This window comes from Muscardinus avellanarius, assembly GCF_963383645.1.
Source record: "Muscardinus avellanarius genome assembly, chromosome: 2".
NCBI classification, from domain to species: domain Eukaryota; kingdom Metazoa; phylum Chordata; class Mammalia; order Rodentia; family Gliridae; genus Muscardinus; species Muscardinus avellanarius.
Window position 1 is genome coordinate 142,274,053 of NC_137787.1, and position 27,047 is coordinate 142,301,099.

The 27,047-nt window shown below is 43.0% G+C and overlaps 1 protein-coding gene across 2 annotated transcripts; it reads left to right on the plus strand.

Annotated features, from left to right (window-relative positions):
* RCBTB2 (RCC1 and BTB domain containing protein 2) lies at positions 1-27,047 on the plus strand (the record flags this gene model as incomplete). Of its 2 annotated transcripts, none has more annotated exons than XM_080689779.1 (12): positions 1-42; positions 2,445-2,600; positions 2,825-2,975; positions 6,212-6,378; positions 7,187-7,345; positions 7,483-7,590; positions 9,588-9,730; positions 16,300-16,550; positions 17,282-17,408; positions 22,117-22,256; positions 23,920-24,050; positions 26,907-27,047. In XM_080689779.1, the coding sequence occupies 12 exons, from the start codon at positions 1-3 to the stop codon at positions 27,045-27,047; spliced, it is 1,716 nt and encodes a 571-aa protein (XP_080545905.1). The 2 variants fall into 2 exon arrangements, with proteins under 2 accessions (XP_080545905.1, XP_080545906.1); XM_080689780.1 differs by having other exon boundaries at positions 16,360-16,550.

Sequence of the window (27,047 nt, forward strand, 5' to 3'; positions counted from 1 at the left end):
ATGGAAGAAGAACTCCCTCTTTTCTGTGGAGAAAGTGGCCAGGTTAGACAAAATCTTGCCTTTGGAGCATGTGTATTCTGTTGCATGAAGCCTACTTCATTAAGCTGGTCACTGATAGGAAGATACAGTGAGATTGCGTCTCTCTGAAGGGCGCACAGTGCAGTGACTGACAACAGGTGACTGTTGTGGATGTGAAATGCTGAAAGGGCCAGCAGGGAACTGACATTACCCGAGAGAAGAGCCCCAAGGTAGGGGACGCTTGATCTGAGTGAGGGAGATTTAAAAAATTATAAAGCGGGCAATCTTAGGAGAGGAGATGAAGGCCTGGGTAGTGTTTGTCATTAAGATCTCATTTGTAGAGTTCACGCAGTTGGTCCTGGTATCCCTCTGACCCTCCACGCCACTACCCGAGGGACAGCTGATTGCAGGCCAGTGTTCTTTTGCTACTTGGCTCTCACCAGGTCCACCTCTCCCACCTGTATGTAGCTGGCATCAGTTGTAGAGATGCAAAGTAGTGAGATTTTAATATTAACTCAAGGAAAATATAATGGAAGAAATATGTTGTCATGAAATTAGAGACCAAGATGTGCCTTTATTATTCTTTTTTTTTTTTTGGTATTGGGGATCAAACCTAGGAGCATTCTATCTTTGAGCTACATCCCCAGCTTTTTTTTTTTTTTTTGGTGGTACTGGGGTTCCTGGTAACCCTTCTACCTCCAGGCTACACTCCCAGACACATATTTTTTATGTTTTTATTTGGAAACAGGGTCTCTTAAGCCAGCAAGGCTGGCTTTGAACCTGCGCGATCCTCCTGTCTCTGCCTCCCAAGTGCAGGGATTACAAGTGTGCGCCACCATGCCCGGCCATCCCAGCTTTTTAATTTTTTATTTTGAAACAGAGTCTCACTAGTTGCTGAGGCTGGCCTTGAACCTGAAATCCTCTTGTTTCAGCCTCCCAAGCACTGGGATCACAGGTGTGTGCCACTGTACCTGGCACCAAGATGCATATTTATAGTTTTTTGAGAGTTGCTCCCAGTCAAGCTATACTTCTGCATCAGTATGAGGAATCAGGTGGACAGCCACATGCCCACTGTGTAATTTTGATTCTATTTACATAGGTTGTATTTTAAATTGAATTGTGACAACTCGACAGGTCTCTGTAGTTAAGTGACATGTCATTAGGGCGCTCCCTAATCCAGTTTAACTGGTGTCCTTATAAAAATGGGAGAAATTAGCCAGGCCTGGTGGTGTACACCTATAATTTTAGTACTTGGGAGGCTAAAATAGTAGGATCGCAGGTTTATGGCCATCCTCAGCAGCTTAGTAAGGTCCTCTGCAACTTTGTGAGAAACTGTCAAAATTAAAAATAAAATAGGGCTAGGAGTGTAACTCATAGGTAGAATGCCCCTGGGTTTAAGCCCTGGGGTAGACTTTGGACACAAAGACATATGTACAGTGCAAACTATGTGAACAGACATAGGAGAAGACAGGCATCTGCAGGCCAGGAATCGAGACCTGGGATAGCTCTTTCCTCCGTGGCTCTCAGGAGGAACCAGACTAGCTGATGCCTTGATTTTGAACTACTAGTTTCCAGAACTATCAGACAATAAATTTCTATTTTTCACGCATCTGAGTTTGCTGGACTTTATTACAGCTGCTCACATGTGCTTTCTGGATGTTTCTTCCTCACAGTACTATACCTGAGTAGAGAGGGAACAGAGGAGCCAGGCGTAGTGGCGCATGCTTGTAATCCCAGCATTTGGGAGGCTGAGACAGGAAGATCTGGGTTTGCAGACAGCCTCAGCTACTTAGGCCTTTTGCAACTCAGACCCTGTTTCAAAATAAAGAATAAAAAATAGGACTGGGGTTGTAGCTTGGAGGTAGAATGCCCCTGGGTTCCATCCCCAGTACTGCAAAATAAATAAATAAAATAAATGAATGAATGAATAAATTAATTAATTAAGATGAGGTCATGCTCAGTGTCTGGATGACTTCCCCGTAGCCACCTTCGCTGTCACTCTCCCAGCCTCGTTGTGTCAAGATGGGCAGCAGGTGAAATGGCAGCCTGTGTCCTTTCCTCTCTAGGTCTTGGCTTGCTTTTTCAACCAACCAAATTTCCACACCTGTGTTTAAGACACAGCCAGTCCTTGGAATATTTACTAAACACTCAGCTCCCCACAGTTCCGCCTGGGATGATTCCTGCATTCTCGAGGAAAATGAATAGGTGAGGTCTGATTTCCACCTGGACCTTTGCACCTGGCCGCCAGGAGAGCCAAGCTGAAGCACTTGGGCTTCTGGGCAGTTCCTGCCGCTGGGAGAGGCCTCTCAGTCATAGATAGGACTTGTTCCTCCTTAAGCCAGCTCAGGCCCTCTGTGGAAGTGAAAGGGGTGAAGGAAATTTATTTTTTTTATTAATAGTCTCAATACATATGTATTCATTTTCAGCTGGTACAGGCTACCCTCTCCTCTTTGAAGATGTTAGATGTGGGAAAATGGCCAATTTTTTCCCTTTGTTCCGAGGAAGAGCTGCAGTTAATTCGGCAGGCTTGTGTCTTTGGCAGTGCTGGCAATGAAGTTTTGTATACCACAGTAAATGACGAGGTAATTGCTATGAGAAAAATGTATCCATGTCTACCTTTAGTAATGAATTTGTTAAATTGAAGATCTTGGGCAAACTAAGGAATAAAAGTTAAAAAAAAAGGAAAACATTTCTGTATTTATTCTACAAGCTTGAGTTTGCTTGAGGAAGACTGGGCCTGTTGAAGTATAATTTATAGGCCTATCAGAGATAGAGCTTTTTGAACCAACAGTGGTTTTCCCCACAGATTTTTGTGCTAGGCACCAACTGCAGTGGCTGTCTGGGGCTAGGTGATGTCCAGAGCACCATTGAGCCTCGGAGACTGGATTCTCTAAGTGGTAAAAAGGTGGCCTGCCTCGGCTACGGGAGTGGTCCTCACGTCGTCCTCGCCACCACAGGTAACGGGAACTCCGCAGATATTTTCAGCCTTTGCTCTGTTGAGGAACAAGACTAGGCTGCCTCTGAAGTCCAGAGCATATTTCCCAAGTGAGAGTGTGTTGCTGGCTCTACCCTGTGAATGGACCATGCACTGAGCTATGTGACATGTGAATGTATCAGACTGTCAGAGTAAGGTAATGTAGCAAGCCGGGCGATCACAGTTTGTGGACAGCCTCAGCTACTTAGCGAGGCCCTTCACAACTCGGTGAGACCCTGTTTCAAAAAATAAAAAAAGACTAAAAAATAGGGCTGGGGGTGTAGCTTGGTGGTACAATGCCTCTGGATTCCATCCTCAAAACTGCAAAAAGAAAAAAAAAGATAACGTGGCAGATGAAACCTAGCAGTTAGTTGGCGTTCTGGACTGCTCTGTCTCTCGTACCTCCAGTTACGGAAAATACCTTAGAGTTTTTCTTAAGCTTGTTATTCATTTTATTCTTTAAACTGAAAGTAAACTTTATGTGTAATTATTTCACATTAAAAAATACATTCCAAGCCACGCATGGTGGCGCACACCTGTGATCTCAGTACTTGGAAGGCTAAGACAGGAGAATTGCAGGTTCCAGGACAGCTTCAGCAAGTAGTGAGACTCTGTTTCCAAGTAAATAAAATCGGGCTGAAGATGCAACTCAAAGGTAGAACGCCCTGGGTTTAGTCCCCAGTACCACACACACACACACACAAAAATAAATAAATAATACATTTAGGCGGTTTTTTTTTTGTTTCCAGTAATAGCAGGTTAGATTATTCAGACCATGTGTTCACTCCAAACAACTAAATTCTAAATAAAATATTTTTTATTTTAATATATTTTTAGAAAAAAAATATATATTTGGTGGCACTGGGGTTCCTGGAAGCCCTTCTACCTCCGGGCTACACTCCCAGACCTATTTTTACATTTTCATTTTTGGAAACAGGGTCTCCTAAGCCAGCGCGCGCGGCTGGCTTTGAACTTGCACGATCCTCCTGTCTCTGCCTCCCAAGCGCGGGGATTACAAGCGTGTGCCACCACGCCTGGCAGAAAAAATATTTTAAAAAAATTTATAAATTTTTATTTGCTTTATAAAAAATTTATAAAGCAAAAAAAGTAGAAAGAAATTATCAGGCTAAATTTTAAGAGTGTTAATTGAGAGGTTAGAGAACTTGAAGTCATTTTACTTTCAAGGCATCTGGTCCTCCACTGAAACTGAACTGTGGTTTGGATGGACTCAGAGGTGAAGGGGACATGAGTCAAGGTCCTGCCTAACTGGGGTGTAAGAGAAGACCTACCCCATAGGCAAACCACCAAGGCTGCCCTTGGCCACTTCTTGAAGACTGAATGGAACAATTCTTCACTCTGAGTAAAAGTAGTGGGGAAAAAAATGGAATGAACATTCAAATTGACAGTTTGTAACCATGGATTTGTAGTTTAGCTCACATTAGACCAGAGAGTCCAAGAAATCTCAAGCCTTGAATTTAACCAAGGTAGTGTCTGGAAGTGCCTCCAGGGCATGGTAGAGGTTAATGTGGACCACTTCTAGAGGAAGGTACCTTCATTCTCAGCCCAGTGGCAATAATCAGCACTAGTCCATAGGTGCACAGGAAACAAGGCACCATCAGTGGATAAGAAGACATAATTAACACCAGCTTAAAGGTCATACTTGTCTTTTCCTTGTGATGCTAGAATCAGGCAATACTTTATCCCATAAAGTCAAATGAGGGGTGGGACGTAATTCAGTGGCAAAGTGCCTACCTTGCAGGTGCAGCACCCTGGGTTCAATCCTTAGTTTCAAATGGGGGGGGGCTGCAAGAGAAAAACATCTGTGGAACATAGTGTGGCACGCTTGTAATCTTAGTATTTGGGAGGCTGAGACAGGAGGATTGTGGACACAAGGACAGGCTCAGCAGAGGAAAGCAGAGGAAACTCCACTCTCTTGCCAACTGAGACTGGCCTGTTTGGGAGTTTGGCTGTTATGTGCTGTCTCTTATGATTTCTCAGAAGGTCAGCTAAACAACTTGGTTTCTGCTTGGTGGTGTGGAACTTCAGCATGAGTGACCCCACTTTGGTTTGTTCTGCTAGAAATGGTACAGGAGCTCAGTCCAGATCAACGGCCTCCTCCAGGTTCTGTTTAACGAACGAGAAATTGCAGAGATGCTAGACTGTAAGAATTGACTACAAAACACATCAGATATTAGAATTGTCAGATATCAGTTATAAGATTATTTGAAAATTTAAAAAGCTGAAAGACATCTACAGTGATCATAGAAGATTTTTAAGAGATCCACACGAACTATATAATTATCAAAATAAAAATACAGTAGACAAGTTCTGTAGCAATTAGGATACTGCAAAAAAAATTTTCAGAAGAAATTATTATTTTTTTGTGATGCTGGGAATTGAACCCAGAGGCATTCTATCTTCCAGCTAACTCTCCCCATTTCAATTTTATTTCTTATTTGGAAACGGTCTCAATAGGTTGATGAGAGTCTTACTACTTGCTGAAGCTGTCCTTGAACCTACAGTCCTTCTGTCTCAGCCTCCCAAGCACTGGGATTACGGGGGTGTGCCACCATTCCCAGCTCAGAGGAAATTATTCAGAAGTTAGCATGAACAGACAGCATGTAAAAAATACAGATGAATGGAACCTTACGATTCCATTATGTCATGTTCAAGACTGGGAAAAACCAGGTTCTTTTATACAAATTGTGTGTATGAGGGGCTTTGGCAGGTGATTATAAGTTATATATTTTTCACCTGCATAGTACTATATGAGTGTGTGCTTTCTAATTATTTAAGTTACACATATATGTTTAATGAACTTTTCTGGATATATTGCACAATAATAATACTTTTATTTTTAACTTAGTGATTATTTTATAGATAAGGAAATTAAGACCCAAGAGAGTTAAGTACCTATGAAATTTTTTGACTTTCAATCTAATATTCTTTTATTATTTTTAGGAGTTTTTTCTCTGCTGTTTATTAAAAGCCTATCTTACAGCTATTATAATTTCATGCATTTAGATATCTTGTTGAGATAGAAGGCAGGTTATACTTTCTATATAGATTCTTCCATAGAATGAATTTGGAGGGATAGGGAAGTTGACTAGCTCTTTGCAGCTTGATTTTTAGTTTTCATTTGTAGAAGTTATGCAATATATATTTTCACATAATGAAGTAGATGTTTTGAAAGATGTTTTCCTTCCTTTTTGTTTTCAGAAGGAGAAGTCTTTACCTGGGGTCATAATGCTTATAGCCAGCTGGGCAATGGGACAACTAATCATGGCTTAGTGCCCTGTCATATCTCTACTAATTTGTCAAACAAGCAAGTCATTGAAGTTGCCTGTGGGTCTTACCATTCTTTGGTCCTGACATCTGATGGAGAGGTGAGAATAGTCAGCATAAAGGTCATTGACCTTTTTTTTTTTCAGTAGCATTTCTACAGATTCCTTTGACAGTTCCAGGAATATGATTATTTGATTAAAGTAACCATCTCCCTCTCTCAAATTCATAGTCATGGTGTTCATATCATGAAGTTTAACTATATGCATTAAGGACTTATATCACTGCAAAATTCATTTTTGCTGTACTGGGAACCGAACCCAGGGCCTGGCGCATGCTAGATAAGCACTCTGTCACTGAGTTACCTTCCCAGTTGCACTGCTGTCTTTAAAAAGATGTATTTTTACAGTGAAGGGATTATTTACAAAAAGAAAATCCCAAAACATTGGAAAATATGGCTGGGAAAGATTAGATATTTTGGGGATACTGGGGATTGAACCCAGAGGCATTCTATCTCTGAGGTACACCCCCAGGTTTTTTTTTTTTATTTATTTTGAAACAAGATCTCACTAAGTTGCAAAGGGCCTCACTAAGTAGATGAGGCTGGCCATGAACCTATGATCCTCCTTTCTAAGCCTCCCAAGTACTGGGATTACAAGCGGAAATTAGATATTAAAGTGTTATATGATATTTGAGTATAATTATTGCTATTGATGTAGATGAAACCCATTACCTAATTGTCTAAAATAATATGTTGTATATGAATTATTTTTTTAAAAAACCTACCTGTATTGTGAGAATGTCTAGTTCTGATTACCTTAGAGGAATAATGAGGTGCCATAATATGTCAGCATCTAAGTTGAGGCATTATAAATTAATGCTCTTCCTTTATCCATCATTTCTTTCACACAGGTATTTGCCTGGGGTTATAATAACTCTGGGCAGGTAGGCTCTGGGTCAACAGCTAATCAGCCGATTCCTCGAAGAGTCACTGGTTGTTTACAGAATAAAATAGTTACGAACATAGCGTGCGGACAGATGTGCTCAATGGCAGTGGTAGACACTGGAGAGGTGGGAAGATTATTTCATACTTTGTTTAACAAGCCTTTTTGCCATATCAGTATCACACATGCATGGCATGTTTCTCATAACAGAACTGCACTGCTGTCTGTCTTTCTTGAGCACTGAAGTTCCTCATCCTCTCCCAGGTCTACGTCTGGGGTTATAATGGGAATGGGCAGCTGGGCCTCGGCAGCAGCGGCAACCAGCCAACCCCCTGTAGAGTGGCAGCTTTGCAAGGCATCCGTGTCCAGCGGGTAAGTCCACTGTTGTTCTGCGTGTTTGGATCTTCAGCGGCAAAGGTACCACTGTATTAAACATAGTTTGCTTTCCACGAAAAGTATATGTAGCTGCTTGAATGTCTTCATTGCAATAAAATCTAGAACTCTTTCCTGAATTAAGTTGTAGATGTTCAAAATTTCTGTTTCTAGGACACTGTCATGTCCAGCTTCCAGTTGGAATAGAGGTTTTGATAACGTTCTCTGCAAAATCTTTGGCAGTATGTTTCAAGAGCCTTAGAAATCTCTCGACCCTTTAAATTATAATTCTACTCTTAGGATTGGTCCTAAGGAACCAAAAAGAAAGTGCCATACATAATTATATAAGAAGACCATGTATAATTATAATGCTCCAATTTAAAAAAACTAAAAAGAACATATAGCTGCCGGGCGTGGTGGCGCATACTTGTAATCCCCGCGCTTGGGAGGCGGAGACAGGAGGATGGTGCAGGTTCAAAGCCAGCCGCGCTGGCTTAAGAGACCCTGTTTCCAAATAAAAAATATGTAAAAAATATAGCTCTGGGAGTGTAGCCCAGAGGTAGAAGGGTTTCCAAGAACCACAGTACTACTAAAAAAACAAAAAAACACATAGCAAAAAAAAAATCTCTTCAATAAAAAACAATAGGTACAAAGCTTGGTATCAGACAAATGAAACTGTTATATGAGATTACCATTTTTAATTTTAGATAAATTGCCATAATACTAGATGTCAACTACTAAGCCAAGCATGGGAGGGAGGGATAGGGAGAGAATGGGGTGGGGATTGGGTGGGGGCTGACTGGGAAAAGTGTGCAAGTATGTCTACAAAAGTATGTATCCTACTATGATGTATGAATACAGTGCACCAATAAAAAAAAACAATAGGTACAGTATAATTTGCTAATTAAATATCAGGTTAACGATTAGAGAAGCTTTCCCAAGCCTATATGATGAAAATAATGTTCCAAATTATTATTTTTTTTATGTGTGTGGTGCTGGGGCTTCAACCCAAGATTTATACTCCACATCTTTTTAGTTTATTTCGCGACAGGGTGTTCTGTATTACAAGGGCTAGCCTCAAACTTTTGATCCTTTGGCCTCAGCCTTCCAGCCTCCCTAGTAGCTGGGATTACACGCACAAAGAACTTTTAATAATAGGGGAAAGTGCTATTTGTAAAGCTAAGTAAAAGAAACCAGATGCAGAACTGTGCATACAGCCTGCTCTTGGTTTTGTCTAATCTCAGAAGTTAAACAGGGCCAAGCTTGGTTAGTACTTGGATGGGAGAAGTGCATACAATATCAGCATTAAAAAAATTATAGGTGCACATCTCTCTGTCTCTATAGAAATGGAAAAAACAAACAGTAAATAACCCTGATCTTGAGAGGACTTTTATGTTTTTTCTGTTCTTCACATTGGACAGGTTTACTCTAATCATTAGAAAGAAAAAAAAATAAGTAAAAGTGCTGGTTTCTTTTTTTTCTTTTTTTTTTTTTTTTGCGGGTCTGGGGATGGAACCCAGAGGCATTTGACCTCCGAGCTACACCCCCTGCCCTATTTTTTATTCTTTATTTTGAAACCAGATCTCACTGAGTTGCAGAGGGCCTCACTAAGTAGCTGAGGCTGTCCGCGAACCGCTATCCTCCAGGTCTCAGCCTCCTGAATGCTGGGATTACACGCGTGTGCCACCACGCCCGGCTTAAAAGTGCCGGTTTCTGACGTTCAGCTTACACCTCTGGGTTTCCATGACCCTCAAGAATGGTGCGAGGAGGCTGAGTGGACTGGGCTGAGCAGGCTGGAGGACTCTTCCCGCAGCCCTGGCCACCCTCAGGGCCCGTGCTGGACTGGAAGGGTGTTGGTTAACCTAACATTTGCCTTGACAGGCAGGCTGCCTCTTCCTTCCTTTGATTTTTCACTCTTACCCTACTTTCTGGGAGTAGGGAAGCGTTTCCTTCCGTTTGCAGGCCTGAGAGGATTTGTTTTGTTTCTGCCCTTCCAGGTTGCCTGTGGCTACGCACACACGTTAGTATTGACAGATGAAGGTCAAGTGTATGCTTGGGGCGCTAATTCTTATGGCCAATTGGGCACTGGCAATAAAAGTAACCAGTCCTATCCTACTCCTATTGTTGTGGAAAAAGACAGGTAAGGTGTGCATTTTCAGAATAAACCCATCATCTTTAGCATTAAACAGGACTCAGACATGATACAGATTTGTATGGAATTTATTACTAGCATTAAAATACAGTTTCACCTGAGGAGTCATTCTTTTCTTTAAAAGTTGATCTGTGAATTGTTGGGCAGATGGACTGTGTGTTAAATATCCTATTTTCACTTACTTATATTTTATTTATACTTTGAATAGTTACCCAGTGCAAGCTATAACGACCTAACTTCCAACAGCGGTTCTACATTCTTCTCTCACACAAATGACCTTTTTCCTTCTTTGAGCTTCCATACTTTTTTTCTTCTTTTTGGTACTAGGGATAGAACTCAGGGGCATTCGACATCCAAGCTACACCCCAGCCTGTTTCAGTTTTCATTCTGAAACATGGTCTTGCTAAGTGGCTAAGGGCCTTGCTAAGTTGCTGAGGCTGTCCTTGAACCTGCAGTTCTCCTGTCTCAGCTTCCTAAGTACTGGTTTTATGAGCGTGTGTGCCACCACGCCCAGCTTGTTTCCCATACTTAAAGGGAAACTGGTAACATTTGAGGGAGTTGTCTTCTGTGGCCTGGAAAATGAAGTACCTTGAATGGGATGTGCAGCCATTCCCTCCACTATCTTTAAAAGTTCCAGTTGAAAAGGACAGAACTGTTTCATTACTCCCGAGCTGTTGCTACAATGAAGAGTCACATGGTTAAAAAGTGAGACTTAGCCTGGGCGTGGTGGCGCACGCTAGTAACCCCAGCGCTTGGGAGGCTGAGACAGGAGTATCACACAGGTTCGAAGCCAGCCTCAGCCACTTAGTGAGGCTTTCAGCAACTTAGTGAGATCCTGTTTCCAAATAAAATATAAAATAGGCCTGGGCGTATAGTCTGGAGGTAGAAAGCCCCTGGGTTCCACCCCCAGTACCACACACAAAAAAGTAAGACTTAGTTTTGTGCACTTGTTTCCAAGGTGTATTAAGTAATTATCACATCCAGAAGTAGTTTCTAAATAATCCCAATAGTTTTTAAAGCCTCTGGGACTTCTTGGGCTTGGCACATCACTGCTTCTGCACTTGCCAAGTCTTGACACAGTAGTATGGAGCAAAAGCATGATCTTCTCTTTATTATTGTTGTTATCTTTCAAACCAGGGTTGCAGTTATTGTTGAAATGAACACTGCTGTTTATATTTATTTTATATATTAATTTTTATTATATTTGATTTTAAAATAAATATGTTGATAAACCGATTAACAAATACTTATGTGATTCTCTTATATTTTTCTGTTGAAACACCTAACAATAGAAGTAAAGAACCAAATTGTATTTTTCAAATACATCAGTTTTCCATTTGTGTATTATAAACTCAGTTTAACCTATGTCAAATCGGCTTTAAAAATTTTTTTTCACCCAAACTCTTAGAATAAGACCCCTGAATCATTTAAAATTGAGTAGAAAGGGAGACATGGTGTTGGGAACTGTGCGGGTAGATGGGAGAGGAGACACCGAAGTAGGAACTGGTGTGGGTGGAGGGCTGCATCCCTGTTTTTTCTTTTCTTTTTTTTTTTTTTCTCATATTTTAAGGCATCCAGAGTGACCTTGCAGGGAGATAGGACAGTCCTGAGGATTTGAATACCTACAAAAATGCCTCAGGATGGCCAGTCCAGTTAGTTGGAACACTTAGTATTTAGCTTGAAAAACAAAATGTGAAAGAATTAAGTAAAAGTAGCATGGAAATAAAAAAAAAAAAGCAATCCCTTTCTCCTTCCCTTCCCTTAGGATTGAACCCAAGGGCACTTTACCACTGAGCTACATCTATTTCATTTTCTTTTTTTCTTTTCTTTTTTTTTTTTTTTTAATTGAGACAGTGTCTCACTGAGTAGCTAAGATTACTGGCATGTACCACCATGCCTGGCTGGCACTTTCCACTTTTTGTGGTGGTTCCACACTTAACAAAAACCAGAGCTTGCTGAATGTTGTGGTACACACCTGTAATCCAGTACTTGAGAGGCTAAGACAAAAGGATTGCAGGTTCGAGGCCAGCCTCAGCAACTTAGCAAGACTCTGCTTCAAAATAAAAAATAAAAAGGGGTAGGGGTGTAGCTCAGAGGCAGAACATCTTTAGGTTCAATCCCCAGTAACAAGCAAAACAAAACAAAAATAAAACCACACTTGTTTCTGGCTCATGGAATCTGCTGTCACTGCCGCCCAGTGACTCGTTCCCATGGCACCGACCGTCCCTGGTCCAGAGCAGTGCCCTAGATCTTCTGTGCAGTCCACTAGGACAGACAGACTCTGGGGCATGGAGGCGGGAGAAAGACAGGAAGCAGAGATGCCAGAGTGGAAGTGCCCTGCGTGTAGAGCGGTCCTGGACCTTGGGAGTTATCTCCTGCCTTTCCAGCTTTTAAAACTGCAATTATTTCTGAATTATAAATGTAAAAAAGATAGAGCTTATGTCTTTGCTGTTGTCTACATAAACCTGATTTTGGCTGTAGAAATATGGGTGAATGCTTTAAGTGAGAGCTTCTGGGTTTTCTCAGCTTTCTGGGCTTGACTTTTAAGCAGTAGCTTCCCAGCTTGCTCAGTGTTGGTGGGGCGCTGGGTCACACACAGTGGCTGGGGAGGAATTTACAGTCTGTGCTAAGACTTGTCCTGCACCTCCCCACCCTTTCCAGTGACTGAACCTCCCCCATGGGCCAGGACTCCTCTCCTAGGAACTTCCTTCTGACTCACCTGGGGCCCTCCCGAGGAAGCCTGGCCAGTCAGGAATAGGATTGAATTGGGGTGGGGTGGGGTGGGGTGGTTCCCTGTCTCTTAGGTGCCTGTTCACCAGAGTGAAAAGGAAAAATCTGTCTACATTGGATTCTTTAAAAAAAAAAAAAAAAAAAACCCAAGCAAAACCTTTGAAAATCTTTCTCAGGGAGATCCATTTATGAAGAAAAATACTAATGTTTGTCAGTACCTTATATTTACATAAAAAGCAGTTTTAGTCATTAAGATGATCTCAATCTTTCTGAGGTTTCAATGCCTTGGTATTTGATTGACTCGCATTTGTGTCTTTGTTCTTAAAGTGCAATAAAAGCATATTTTAATCAAGTTGATGTAAAACAAGTTTTAGGATTCAAGAATGCTGTGTCTTTTTGAGGTAATCAGTAATACTTTGGGCTCTTACAAAACCAGGGCTTGGGATGCTGCTCTGCACTTAATGACTATCACTAGTTTTTCTCCATTATTCTTTACCCTCATATCCCCCTCCCCCCACTCTCTCTCTCTGTGTAGAGATTGAACCCAGGGGTGCTCTACCTCTGAGCTACATGCTCAGCCCTATTTTTTGCTTTGTTTCTGTTTTGAGACAGGCTCTTGCTGAGCTGCTGACACTGGCCAGCGACCTGCCACACTCCGCCTCAGCCTCCCGAGTCAGGTGTGCATCACCACACCTGGCTGTGACACGGGTCCTTATTTTTTGTGATGTCCCCGTCAGTCAGGCTGTGGGCTGGACACTAGCAGCCTTGTAGGTTCCCTGGCCTTACACTTTCTCTCTCCTCAGCTCCAAATGGCACCTTGCAGGTAGGTTAACAGTTCTCCTATTCCCACCAGTTCTTCCACACCTGAAGTGGCCTCCCAGTGGATAAAAGCCCAGACAGGACACAAGGGCCTCCAGTAATCTGGCTTCTACCTCTGTGCCACCTTCCCTAAGGTCACTGTGGTCCACACACCATATGTTCCAACAAACAGGTATATTCGCTGCCCCTGGATGGCTTTAGTCATGATTACTTGTACCACAATGTGTTCTTTCTCTCTCCTTACAAACACCACCCATCCTGTGAGGGCCTCTGCACACAGGCCCACAGTAGAGGCTGCTCTTTCCTCCGACCTCTTGAAGCACTTCCCGTCCACACACTCCAGCCTAACCTTGTTATCTTTCCAGTTGTGCAAGCGTCACCTGTTCAGCCAGATCACAGGTTCCTGGCAGTGAACCCCCTGGCTTATTTCTCTCTCGAAGCACACCTCACAGTTGTTCCTAAGTGCAGTTTGTAGGTCATTCTGTTGGCTAACTGGGAAGGACTCCACGCACAGAGCCGCTGAGGGTTGGGCAAGATCCAGCTGGCCAGAGGCTCCCTCCTTCTCAGATGTTTGCCAACCCAGATGGAAGCTCTCCTCCAACCTAGGGGTTGCCGAGCAGCTGGCCTCACCTGGCTAACACCGTTTTCATGGGTGGCCCAGCTAGTTTCACTGATTTATGGGAGGATGGCACTTGAGAACCCAAGAATACCAGAGGAAAAGCCCCCAGGTGGCACCACAGTGGGGAGCCCGGGCTCTGGGGTCACATGGAGCTAGGTTTACGCCCCAGCCCTCTCTGTGGGGTTTGAGGGAGCTTCCTCAGCCTCTGGGAGCCATGGCTTCATCACAGCACAGGGCTGTGTGGGAATGAAAAAGCAAGTGGTAAGCATCAAGCACAGGCCTGACATATGAATGGAAGCACAAGAGAAGGTTCCCAACACTTTTCATACTGTCAGAGGCCAAAATTAGAGCAAGTCAGTTGAATGATTTTAATTGGATTTACTTCTTTTTCTAGAATTGGAAAGCACTTCTTTCCACGTAATAGAGTGAGTGTCCCGTGGCTGAGCAAAGGAGGCTGGTTTCATGGAGAAGGGCTGGAGGAAGCAGAAGCAGAAATGACTATCAGGACCTCTGGCTTAGCTCACAGTTTATTTTTGTAGCCACTCTTAATAGGAAAAGAGAGTGACTACATGTCCTCAGGAAACTGGTTTCATGTCACCTCAATGTAATGATTCACAAGAACCATACAGCTTAATGACTGCAAAGTACTAAAAATGAAAAATCAGAAACCAGGTGTGGTACTTGGGAGGCTGAGACTGTATGATCACCATGTTCAAGGCTATTCTCAGCAACTTAGTGAGACCCCATTTCCAAATAAAATAGGGATAGTTGCCTTATTTATTTAGGTTGCCCACCAAACACCTGTTCCCCAAAATATGGCTATTGAGGAGGGAGGAGTCAGAGGCAGCTTTGAGGTGCAGCCCATCTCTGAGGTTGCTGGGACTACTGCCGATTATGGGACGACTCAGAAGGAGACCTGGCTTGGGGATCAAAGAGTTTAGTATCTGCTTTGAATCTGTATGGTGGCTTATCTTACAGAGAAGGAATTGTTTGCAGATCAGCAGAGCAACATTTCCCATTGGAAAGTGTTCTGGGAACTACCTCTCTGCCTTTCTTGAGATTATGCACTGGAGTCTATCATTGGGTGAGCTCAGGAAGCTGCCCCTGGGCTCCAGATGATAACATTCTAGCTGAATTGGGGCTGGTATGTAGCTCATCATGCATGAGGCAGTGGGTTTGAGCCTCAGCACCAAACCACACCAAACCAAACCAAACTACTACTGAATTTATGATGTGCTCTAGAGGTTGAGATGATTCTCAGTACGCTCATTAGCACTACAACATATTTGTTTTTGTTTCTGGTGCTGGGATTGAGGCTAGGCCATCACATATGCTAAGCACAATCTTTACCAGTTAGGCTGCAGCCTAACTAGGTGAAGTTTTGATTAAAATAGTTATTTATATAGTTAGTACTGGGGATTGAACTGGAGGCATTGTACCTTTGAGTTACTTCCCCAGCCTTTTATTTTATTTTTTGGTACTAAGGATTGGAGCCAGGGGGCTTTTACTTCTGAGCTAGATGCCTGGCCCTTTAAATTTTTATTTATTTATTTATTTATTTAATTTATTTATTTTTGTGGTACTGGGGTTCCTGGAAGCCCTTCTACCTCCGGGCTACACTCCCAGACCTATCTTATATTTTTTATTTATTTGGAAACAGGGTCTCTTAAGCCAGCGCGGCTGACTATGAACCTGCGCAATATCCTGTCTCCACCTCCCAAGCGTGGGGATTACAAGCGTGCGCCACCACGCCCGGCTAAATATTTTTATTTTGAAATAAGGTCTTGCAAGTTGCTGAAGGTCTCCCTAAGTTGCTTAGGCTGACCTTGAACTTGCAGTCCTCCTTTCGCAGCCTCCCAAGTACTGAGATTCCAGGCATGTGCCACCATACCTGGCTTCCCAGCCCATTTTTTATATTTTATTTTGAAACAGGATCTAAGTTGCTAAGGGTCTTGCTAAGTTGCAGAAGCGGGACTGGAACCTGTGATCCTCCTGTCTCAGCTTCCAAAGTCCTAGGATTACAGGTGTGCACCACGACACCACACCTGGCAAAATATTGATTGACTGGATCAAAAGGGTCCACATCTTTATCATCTCCTTCAGTTAGTAATGCTTTAAGAATAAAAATTAAATCATCTCTTCTTATGGCTGCACGACTTGATTGTACTTGAATTTCAAACAGGACAATGCATGTTTTCATAGCCCAACTGGCTGGAAGTGGAAACAGACAGATCCTCATGAGGTACAAGTGCCATGAGGTGTGGCTCTGACGTTTGGTACCTGGAAATTTAGGAACGGAGTTGTCTACAAGTCTCCTTTTGTCTTTTTCCTCTCCTCGGGTCCACACCCTTCTGTCAGTACAGTTTATGATGCCCCAAGTCTGTTACAGAGACCACCTTGTTTCTTCTCCTGCTTACCATGTTTTTGTGGCGTGTGCTTGTGAATTTAGGATTATAGAGATCGCCGCCTGTCACTCAGCCCACACGTCAGCCGCCAAGACCCAGGGTGGGCACGTGTACATGTGGGGCCAGTGCCGGGGCCAGTCGGTGATCCTGCCCCACCTCACCCACTTCTCCTGCACCGACGATGTGTTCGCCTGCTTCGCCACGCCTCCTGTCACCTGGCGCCTCCTCTCTGTGGGTGAGCTGGTTCCTGTCCACTGTGGAATGGCCCCAGGATCAGGAAGGGAACTCAGAGCTTTTATTTTGACATAAGCACCTCATTAGGTGCAGGATCTTCTGTGAAAGGGAACTAGGTTGATTGATTTTAAAACTGATCCATTACTTTAAAATATCAGGAACCAACACCAGTTCTAAATAAAAAATAATTTTATTTGATTACTTCTTAGTTTTACAAGAAAACTGCATTTTTTGTTTATGGTACTGGGGATTGAACTCAGGGGAATTCTACCTCTGAGCTATACCCTAAGCCCCATTTTTATTTTTTATTTTGAAACAGGACTTCGCTAGGTTGCAAAAGGGCCTTGCTAAATTGCTAAGGCTAGTCTCACACCTCAGCCGTCTCAGCCTTCTAAGTCCTGGGATTACAGGTGTGCACAACCTTGCCTGGCTTGCATCTTTTATTTTTATCTAGTATATTTACCTACTGGTTCTAAAATTTCATTTCAAATTAGTGAGGTAGTTTAGGACTTTTTTGTTGTTTGACCAGCTTTATACACAGATGTATGTAAGTTTTGTTTTTTTTTTTAATCTTTATGGGCTGTAGAGATGCAAATCCATATTTAGGGGGACCAAGTCAGTTCTTTCAGGGAGCTCTTATTTTCATGAGTGTCATCAGAGCGACGCCTCATCCTGCCTGTGTGGCTGTCAAGTCTGCAGCTGAGTCTAGACGCATCCATCTTACTCTCTTAGAACCTGACGACCACCTCACTGTGGCTGAATCACTGAAGAGGGAATTTGACAACCCTGATACTGCAGACCTGAAGTTCCTGGTTGATGGAAAATACATTTATGCACATAAAGTCCTTCTCAAAATTAGGTAAGGAATTTGCTTTGAGAACTGAGACCAATCTCTTTGCTCAACAATCATTTCATAAGTGCCCAAGTAACTATGCCGGGCCCTTGTGTAATAACGAAGAAGCACAAGGCTCTTTGAGCCCTTACCCTGCAGCCTGGAGAAACATGTGCTATGAGAAACAAGAAATACTACACACGGGTATGACAGGGCTGGGTGTGTGGCTCAGGGACTCAGTCCTGTAGGAATTCCTTAGAAGGCCTGGAAAGTGGTTTTCCATTTTGGTATGGTGGCACACAGCTATAGTCCCAGCAGCTTAGGAAACCGAGGCAGGAAGGTTGCAGCTTTGAGGACAGCCTCAGCAATTTAGCAAGACCCTCTTTCAAGGTAAAAAATAAAGAGGCTGGGGCTGTAGCTCAGATCAGTCTCCAGCGAGGCACACACATACATACGCACACACACATATGCGTGCTCAGACACACTCACACTCATACCGTGCTTTGCCTGTGCATTAGAGAATAGCTGCCAGCTCTTGCCACCCGGTGTGCTGTGTGCTGCCAGTTACCTTCCTTGTCTGAGAAGAGAGCTCAGGCCACGGTGATCTCTCTCCTCACTCAGTGGCGGATACTGAGCTTTTATTTATTTATTTATTTATTTATTTATTTATTTATTTATTTATTTTTGGGTGGTACTGGGGATGGAACCCAGGGGCCCTCTACCTCTGGGCTACACTTCCAGACCTATTTTATATTTTATTTGGAGACAGGGTCTCTTAAGCCAGCTGAGGCTGGCTTCGAACCTACATGATCCTCCTGTCTCAGCCTCCCAAGCGCAGGGATTACAAGCATGCGCCACCACGCCTGGCGATACTGAGCTTTTAAAGGTCGGGCTTTTTCAGACTAACAAGATTGAGGTGATGCTAACCGAAGATTTTTTATTTTTTAATTTATTCCCTCCCTCCCTCCTTCCCTCCCTCCTTCTTTCTTCTCTCTTTCTTTCTTTCTTTCTTTCTTTCTTTCTTTCTTTCTTTCTTTCTTTCTTTCTTTCATTTTTGGTGGTACTGGTGGTGGAACCCAGAGGCTTTCTACCTCCAGGCTATATTCCCAAACCTATTTTATACTTTATTTGGAAACAGGGTCTCACTAAGTTGCTGAGAGCCTCACTAAGTAGCTGAGGCTGGCTTTGAACCTGCGCGATCCTCCTGTCTCAGCCTCCCAAGTGCGGGGATTACAAGCGTGTGCCACCACGCCTGGCTAACTGAAGATTTTTTAGAATCAGATTTATGAGCACCGATGGGCATCCATGTCAGTGTGCTGTCTGGTGGGTTTTAACACACAGACATACCTGTGAAACCACCATCCCATGTCAAGGTTCAGAACACAGCTGTTCCTCAAAGACGCCTCAGGTGCTACCTGGGCAGCTGGTGCTCTGTCTCCATGGACCAGTTAGTATTTTCTAGAAGTTTATATAGAAGAAACAATATAGTATATGTTCTTTTGTGCCTGTTTTTTTCCTCTTAGCATAATCATTTTGAAATTCATTGTATCATTGCATAACAGATTTTTAAATCCTCTGTCAGTGAATCTCAAACCCCATGTGGCATTTCAGTCTCAAGTTCCTCTTTTTTTTTTGGTGGTACTGGGGGTGGAACCAGAGGCTTTCTACCTCCGGGCTATACTCCCAGACCTATTTTATATTTTATTTGGAAACAGGGTCTCAATACGTTGCTGAGAGCCTCACTAAGTAGCTGAGGCTGGTTTCTAACCTGTGTGATCCTCCTGTCTCAGCGCCCCAAGAGCGGGGATGACAAGTGTGCGCCACCACGCCCGGCTCAAGTTCCTCTTTAAGAAGGTCTAGCTGTGCCACGCTCCTTCACTCCCACTAAACACAGAACTCTCCCTGAAAGAAGGGAGCTCACTGTAACCAAGTACTTACACACGAGTGGTTTAAACAACAGAAACTTAGTCCCCACAGTCCTGGAAGCCGTAAATCTCCAGGAGCGAGGGGGACAGTCAGCTCGCTGCCTCTGTCTCAGCTGCTGGTGGCTCATGACAACCTTTGGCATCCTTGGCAGGTGGCAGCTTGACTCATTTCATCACATGCCATTCTACCTGTGTGTGTGTGTGTGTCCACATGCTTGCTTTTTCTGAGGACACTAGACATGTTGGATCGGGGCCCACTCTAATGATTTGATTGTTTTTTTTTTTTGTTTTGTTTTGTTTTTGCGGTACTGGGAATAGAACCCAGGGACATTCTACCTCTGAGCTACACCCCAAGCCCTATTTTTTATATTTTATTTTGAAACTCCCTGAGTTGCAGAAGGCCTCACTAAGTAGCTGAGGCTGTATGCAAACCGAGATCCTCCTGTCTGCCTCCTGAATGATGGGATTACAAGTGTGCGCCACCACACCTGGCTTAACTTGATTACCTTTGTAAAGACTCTATCTCCCAATAAGGTCACATTTTGAGCTCTGTGAGGGATACAGTCCAACCTATAATGGAGTGCAGAATCCAAATGTTTCATTATAACAATCAGCCTTACTGCTCTGTATGATGCCTCTCAGTGGATGTGGGACGAGGAGGATGTCAGGGAGCCCTGGTTGGCTTCAACAGCACAGCCACAGAGGTGGCTGCCCATGGCCTGCAGCAGCAGTCGGCTTACTTTTGCAGCCTTTGTGAATAAATTATTTGTTTGTTTATTTTTTGTGGTACTGGGGATTGAACCCAGAGGCATTCTACCTTCAAGCTACACCCCCAGCCCTATTTTTAAATTTCTTTTTACATTAATATATACATATATATTTAACTTACATATTCCTCTTGATATATGTGAGTCCATTTTTGTGTGTGTACATACATATATATATTTAAAACAGTTCACAGTTGCCAAAGTATGAAATCAGCCAAGATGTCTATCAATAGATAAATGAATTACAAAACTATGGGATATGTAGGTAATGGAATTTTAGTCAGCCAGAATTATATCATTTACAGGGAAATGGATGGAACCAGAGAACATTATGTTAAGTGAGATTTGTCAGTTACAAAAGTAAAAATGCTCCCCCTAATGTGTGGAAGCTAGGGATAAAGAAGGGTCATAGGAAGAACTAGACGAGGAAGGAGAAACCATATATGAACAAATAAGGTGACCTGAGGAGGATGAGAGGGGAAAGAGGGAAATTCCTTAATGTACATGATGTACATTCACAAATATACCAATCAGTAAGCCAAGCAGGGCAAAGAAGGGAGGGCGGAGGCAATGGGGTAGGAATTTTTATTTCTTATTTGGAAACAGCATTGTGAAAGATATTTGGCGCGTCCCCCTGTTGCACAGAGACACGCGGAGATCCATAATATGATATGGATGGCTTTATTCGTGGGAAGTCGGCCTCCAGCCCCACGCGTGCCCACGGGGGCTGGTAGGGGAGAGTGCGTCTCTCCCTCTCCCTGTCAGGGGCAGGGGCGGCTCTAACCTTTCACATTGTTGAGAGTTTCACTACTTGATGAGGCTGTCCTCTAACCTGTGATCCTCCTGCCTCCCACATACTGGGATTACAGGCATGTGCCACCTTGCCTGGCTCTTTTTTTTTTTTTTGTGGTACTGGGGTTCCTGGAAGCCCTTCCACTTCCGGGCTACACTCCCAGACCTTCTCTCTCTCTCTCTCTCTCTCTCTCTATATATATATATATATATATATATATATATATTTTTTTTTTTTTTTTTTTTTTTTTTTTTGGAAACAGGGTCTCTTAAACCCGCGTGGCTGGCTTTGAACCTGCGCAATCCTCCTGTCTCTGCCTCCCAAGCGCGGGGATCACAAGCGTGCGCTGCCACGCCCCGCCTTGCCTGCTTTTAATAAGTTATTATGTGAGATTATCAGGCCAACAGAGAAAGCAAGGAGTCGACGTGAGAGTGTTGTATTAGCCAGCTTCCCGTCAGACACTGTAACAAAATACCAGAGGTGATTAATTTACAAAAGGAAAGACTTCTTCTTTTACTTGTTTGGTGCTAGGAGTTGAACCCAGGGCCTCTCACGTGTGGAGCCTGTGCTCCCCCAGTGAGCTGACCTCCATTTAGAAAGGTTTATTTTTTCTCACAGTTTTGGAAGTTCCAGTCCACAGTTGACTGCTTTGGGCCTGTGGCCAGGAAGCATAGGATAGAGGATGTCTCGGTCAGCAGTCTCACTACTGTGACCTCCTATGCCTGACCTCACACAGTTTAGAGGAAGGAAGGCTTATTTGCTCAGTTTGGGGGGACTTCAGGCTTTAGTCTCTGTCAGGCTTGGGCGTGCAGAGCTCAGGGTATGGCAGCTGGAAGCTGTGAAGAAGAATAGCCTACCATGAAGTCCAGGAGCAGAGAGAGAACAGGGGGAGGACTTTGTACAGTCCCCGGGGCCACGACCCCGGGACCCCTTCTTTGCAACCAAGCCCTGCTTCCCACATTGCTGCCTTGTTTCCATGAGGGCTGGGGGGCATTCTAAATCCAGATCCAACAGTGGGAGCGCATGGGGAGCAAAACTGCCAGCCATCAGGAGACTGGGGACAAAGGAGGAAGAGGAAGGGGCTGGTCCCACGGCCCCCTTCCAGAGCACATTCAAGATCCCATCACCTCCCAGTAGCATCGCCCTGAGGCCAGGCCCTTAACATGGAGGCCTCAGGGGACACTGAGTGTCCAGGCTGTATTGGATGGGGAGGAGCAGCGAGGACTTGACCTGCTTTTCTCTTCCTTCAGGTGTGAGCATTTTCGTTCTTCGTTAGAAGACAATGAGGACGATATTGTAGAAATGAGTGAATTTTCATACCCTGTGTACCGAGCCTTCCTAGAATACCTGTATACAGACAGCATCAGCCTTTCTCCTGAGGAGGCAGTAGGTAATTGCCAAAGACTTTACCAAAAAATTGGCAAAAATGTTGAGTAACTGACAAGGTGTTTTCCATAGAGCCCCCCCAAAAAATCACTGTGAGGGTGAAGTTCTTTTGTGTGTGTTTTGTAAGTGTGTGTGTGTGTGTGTGTGTGTGTGTGTGTGTGTGCATGCTAGGGATGGAGCCCAGGCCGTGTGCAGCATAAGCACACATTCTACCACTGAGATCCATCCGTAGTCCCTGAACCAAACTCTTCCTTGTTGCTACTTCACACAAAGGTTGAGTCTCAGATAAAATAAGAGGTCCGTGGAATATGAAAGCACCCTGGAGCATCACAGTAGGATAGAGGGAGGGACAGCGGCAAAGGGCAAAGCCCGGGGTCTAAGGGAAGGGCGTGAGTGGGTCCTCTCCTTCAGACTGTGAACACGAGGACATTTCCAGATGGCATGACTGTGTGTGTTGGGTGTAGGGGAGAGGCAGTCAGCAGCCTCTGCCCTAGATATGTATTGTTTTTAAAAATGGGAAATTATAGTGGTTCTGAGTTGGGATGAGCAGTGGAGGTATTGGATTTACTTTCCTGGCTTTGCTGGTGGCTGGGACATGAGGTGTGAATGAAGGGGGGACAGTGCTGAGGTGTTTGGCTTTAGTTTCTGGGATAGAGGACTTGCCTTTGACTAGGATGCGGCTACATTCCGTCAAGGGGTGTGTGGGCCCTGTGGCCAGGCTTTGCCCCTCCCCATCCTGGTCTCCCCTTCGGGCTAGGGGTCTGCATGTTGGTGGCATGGCCTGCCATAAGGGAGGAATTCCCCATGTGTGTCAGCTCAGGACCAGATGGGTAGGGAATCCTAGGTTCCTGGGTACTGATGTGTTACCCAGGAGTGGACTGGGCTCTTGAGCCACCCTGTGATACGGGTGTGCCTGGGGGAGCTGCAGAGCCATGACTGTCCCAGGCTGGACTGGGACAGGGTAACAGAGGTGGATGTATCCATGGAAGGTGTTTCTTTTCTATTCTGTTATTTACTTGGTGTTGGGGAATGAAACCCAGGACCTCCTGCATGCTGAGCATACTGTCTACCACTGAGCTCCACCCAACCCCTCTTTCTTGTTTAAAGATCAGTTCTGTTGGCTGAACATGGTGGTGCATGCTTGTAATTCCAGTACTTGGAAGGCTGAGACAGGAGGATCGCAGGTTTGCAGCCAACCTCAGCAACTTTGTGAGGCCCTCTGCAACTTAGTGAGATACTGTTTCAAAATAAAAGAATAAAAAATAGGGCTGCGGGTATAGCTTGGAGGTAGAATGCCCCAGGGTTCAATCCCCAGTACCATTAAAAAAAAAAAAAAAAAAAAGATGGGAATGACTAGAGAGGAATAAATTGCTCATGCTGGGCAAAGAATAATTAAGAAGAGCATGCCTTTTCTCTTTCATCCTAGGAACAATTATTAAAGCCATTTTCATGTTGCTCCTGCTTTTCAACAGTGAGTAGTTGGGTATTGTATGTGTTTCAGTTTGGCTGCCTTCTTAAGAAGAGCCACACCCTCCAAGTGTATATCCACCAATGTGTGTTTACACAGCACTTCACAGAGTATGATATGCAGAATAATGTCAGGATCATCTTTGGACGATTTAACTTGGGTTGCCTCCTCCCCCACAATAATTACTTCTTTCACCTAGGATTGCTAGATCTGGCTACGTTTTATAGAGAAAATCGTTTGAAAAAACTCTGCCAACAAACCATCAAGCAAGGAATCTGCGAGGAGAATGCTATTGCTCTGCTCTCGGCTGCGGTGAAATATGATGCTCAGGTAGGAAGAGCATCTCTACCCAGCAACCTTCTGGAAGAGGTGGAGTGAGGTGTCTACTTTATATCCTAATATAAAATAAACTCTAGGTAGATTAAATAGTGTAAAAAAGTAAACCAGCAAAAGTAGTAGAAAAAATATAATTAGGGCTTGGGGTGTAGCTCAGTAGTAGAGCACCTGCTTGCACACGTGACACCCTAGGTTCAATCCCTTCTATATACACACACACATATATAAAATATTAGGGCGAAGCTCAAAGGAAAGGACTAATCTGATTTCAAAAGATAAAAACTGTAAAACAAAAAATACCACAGAGAAAATTTGAAAGTACATGATATACTAGAACAAATATTTGTAGCATAGAATGAATCAAGTTTACAACCATAAAAAAGAAAAAGAAATATAATGCAGTTTGACTGGGAAAAATGGTCCAAAGAATAAATGGATGTATGAAAAAGTGAAAAACAAATTTAAAATGTAAATGAGAACAAAGTATAGTTTTTCACTTGTCAAACTAGAGAATATATTTTTATAAATATTGTAGGCTCAGAATAATGTGTGCTCTCTTAAAAGGATGAGAGTACAAATTGGTGCAATCAGTCTGGAGTCAATTTGGTATCATATGTATATAAAGTCTTAGAGATGTAATTCTTTAACAAAGGAATTCACTTATGCAGGTTTATCTTAAGGAAGTAATCATGATTTGATCAAAGATTTAGCTTTAAAGATGTTTAATACAGCAATTTTTTATTTTTGAAAATGAGGAAAAAGTCCATGTGAATAGTAGAAGACTGTTTATTAAATTATAAAGCTGCTCAAGCTGTATCATTAATTGAAAAACTGTTTTTCCATTTTTTATTAAATATAAATACCTGAATAGAAAAAGACTAAAATTCACTATCTACATAGAAAAAAGACTTAAGAATATGAGTTACAGCTATCACTGAATGTAGGATTACAGTTTTTCTTTGCTTTGCTTGTTTTTGGGTGAACTTTCTACAGTGACCATGTGTTGTTATGATAAGAAAGAAAGGAAAGGGAACCTATTTTAGAGAAAATTCTTTAGGAAACAAGTCATGACTTCTTGGATTCAGTTTCCTTTTGGAATAAGGATATCCTCTCCTGTAAAAAAAGAAAAAAGAAAAAAAAGAAGAAAAGAAAAACAGAGACATTTTAGTGGAGAAAAGGCTACAGCTTTCCCCCCTGCTGTGTAAACAGTAATACACTTACTAAAGAAAATGTAGAAAACACAAAAAGTATGAGGAAGGAAATGACTCATCAATACAGGGCATTTGTAACTTCCATACAGAAACTTCTGATCCCCCCCCCCCCCAGGTCACATTATGAACATATTTCAAAATACTCAAAGCTAAGATTTTTTTCCCTCAACATAAAAACAAAAAACAAAAAAACAACCCTTACCCACCTTAAGTAGCCTGCAGGGCTGAGGATGGTCAATTTGGAGGCTGCACAGCCAGTCAGTGATGAGGGTGAATGGGTCCAAGCCACCAGCTGTTGGGTGGTGAAATTGTTGGCATGTGAATATATTTTGAAGGTAGAGACAGTAAGGTTTGCTGATGGATTGGGTGTGGGGTAAGAAAAAACAAAAAACAAACAAAAGTACCCAAGCAAACTTAAGGATAACTTCAAGGCCTGAAAGGACAAAACTGTTATGTCATGCTGGGTTAAGGAAGATGGGAAGGAGCAGCATTTTGGGGGACGTATCAGGAGTTGGTTTTGAGTGTGTTTTAGGTAATAAATATCCAAACGATCACATCTAACAAGCAAGTTGCATAAAAACCAGTCTTCAGAGCAAAAACTGTGGGGCTATGTCATGAGGAAGACGCAGTTGCGATTCACTTCCTGGGTGCTCAGTGTAGACGTCAAGGAGATAAGGGGGCACTGGCAAAGGAGATGAACTTGGGCCGAGTCAGATGGCAGCACAGCCCAGGTCTGTGGAAGCCTATTGGAGATCTGCACAGGTGGGCCCACCCCTCCCCAGGTCAAGAAAGCATCCAGAGGTATAGTTCACTGGTACAGTGTGCGCCTAGCTGTGTGAGGCCCTAAGTTCAGTCCCCAGCACTGCTCACAACACATATATGTATAGTTATTATATATTACATTACATGCATGCACACACATATATATGTATATGTGTACATATATATGCATTATATATGTGTGTATATATATATATATGTGTGTGTGTGTGTATATATATAATATATAATTTTTTTGGTGCTGGGGATTGAACCCAGGGCCTCACTCATGGTAAGAGCACACTGTGCCACCAAGCACAGTGAGCAACTTCCAGTTAAGATGATAGGAGCGATGTATAATGTGATGACATCCATCTGTTCCATCCTGTGTCTTCTTGCAAAAGAAAATTAGCAGTGGCCTATTAGTGATCTAAGGGTAGCAGTCTCAGCATTGCTGTTTTTTAAATGGCTTATCTCTTTTCTTCTACAAACTCTTTACTGGTACAAATATTTAAAGCAGCTACGAGAACATAAAAAGGGAGTGTAGTGCTTTTAACAAATATTGAAGGTGAAATGAATGATCCAAATACCATAACAAGAAGGTACTGAAGATTTGGTGCACTTATTGTCCTCTCTCTGGGAAGAAAAAGCCAGATTCTATGCATTGGTTGGTGTGAAGGAAATTGAATATTTTACTGTTATTTAAATTCTTATAAGCATGGATTTGTGTTACATAATTTTCATAACTATAATGTAGGTGTTGCTGTACCAGTGTTGTTAGCCAGCAAATCCTTTTTCCTTATTTGAGCAATTCTTATGTGATGTTGCATAGCCCTGGAAAAAAATGAATTTGTTAAACCATTATTATTGTTTTTCCTAGGATTTAGAAGAATTCTGCTTCCGGTTTTGCATAAACCATCTGACTGTGGTAACACAGACCTCAGGCTTTGCAGAAATGGACCATGACCTACTCAAGAACTTCATCAGCAAAGCCAGCAGAGTCGGAGCCTTCAAAAACTGA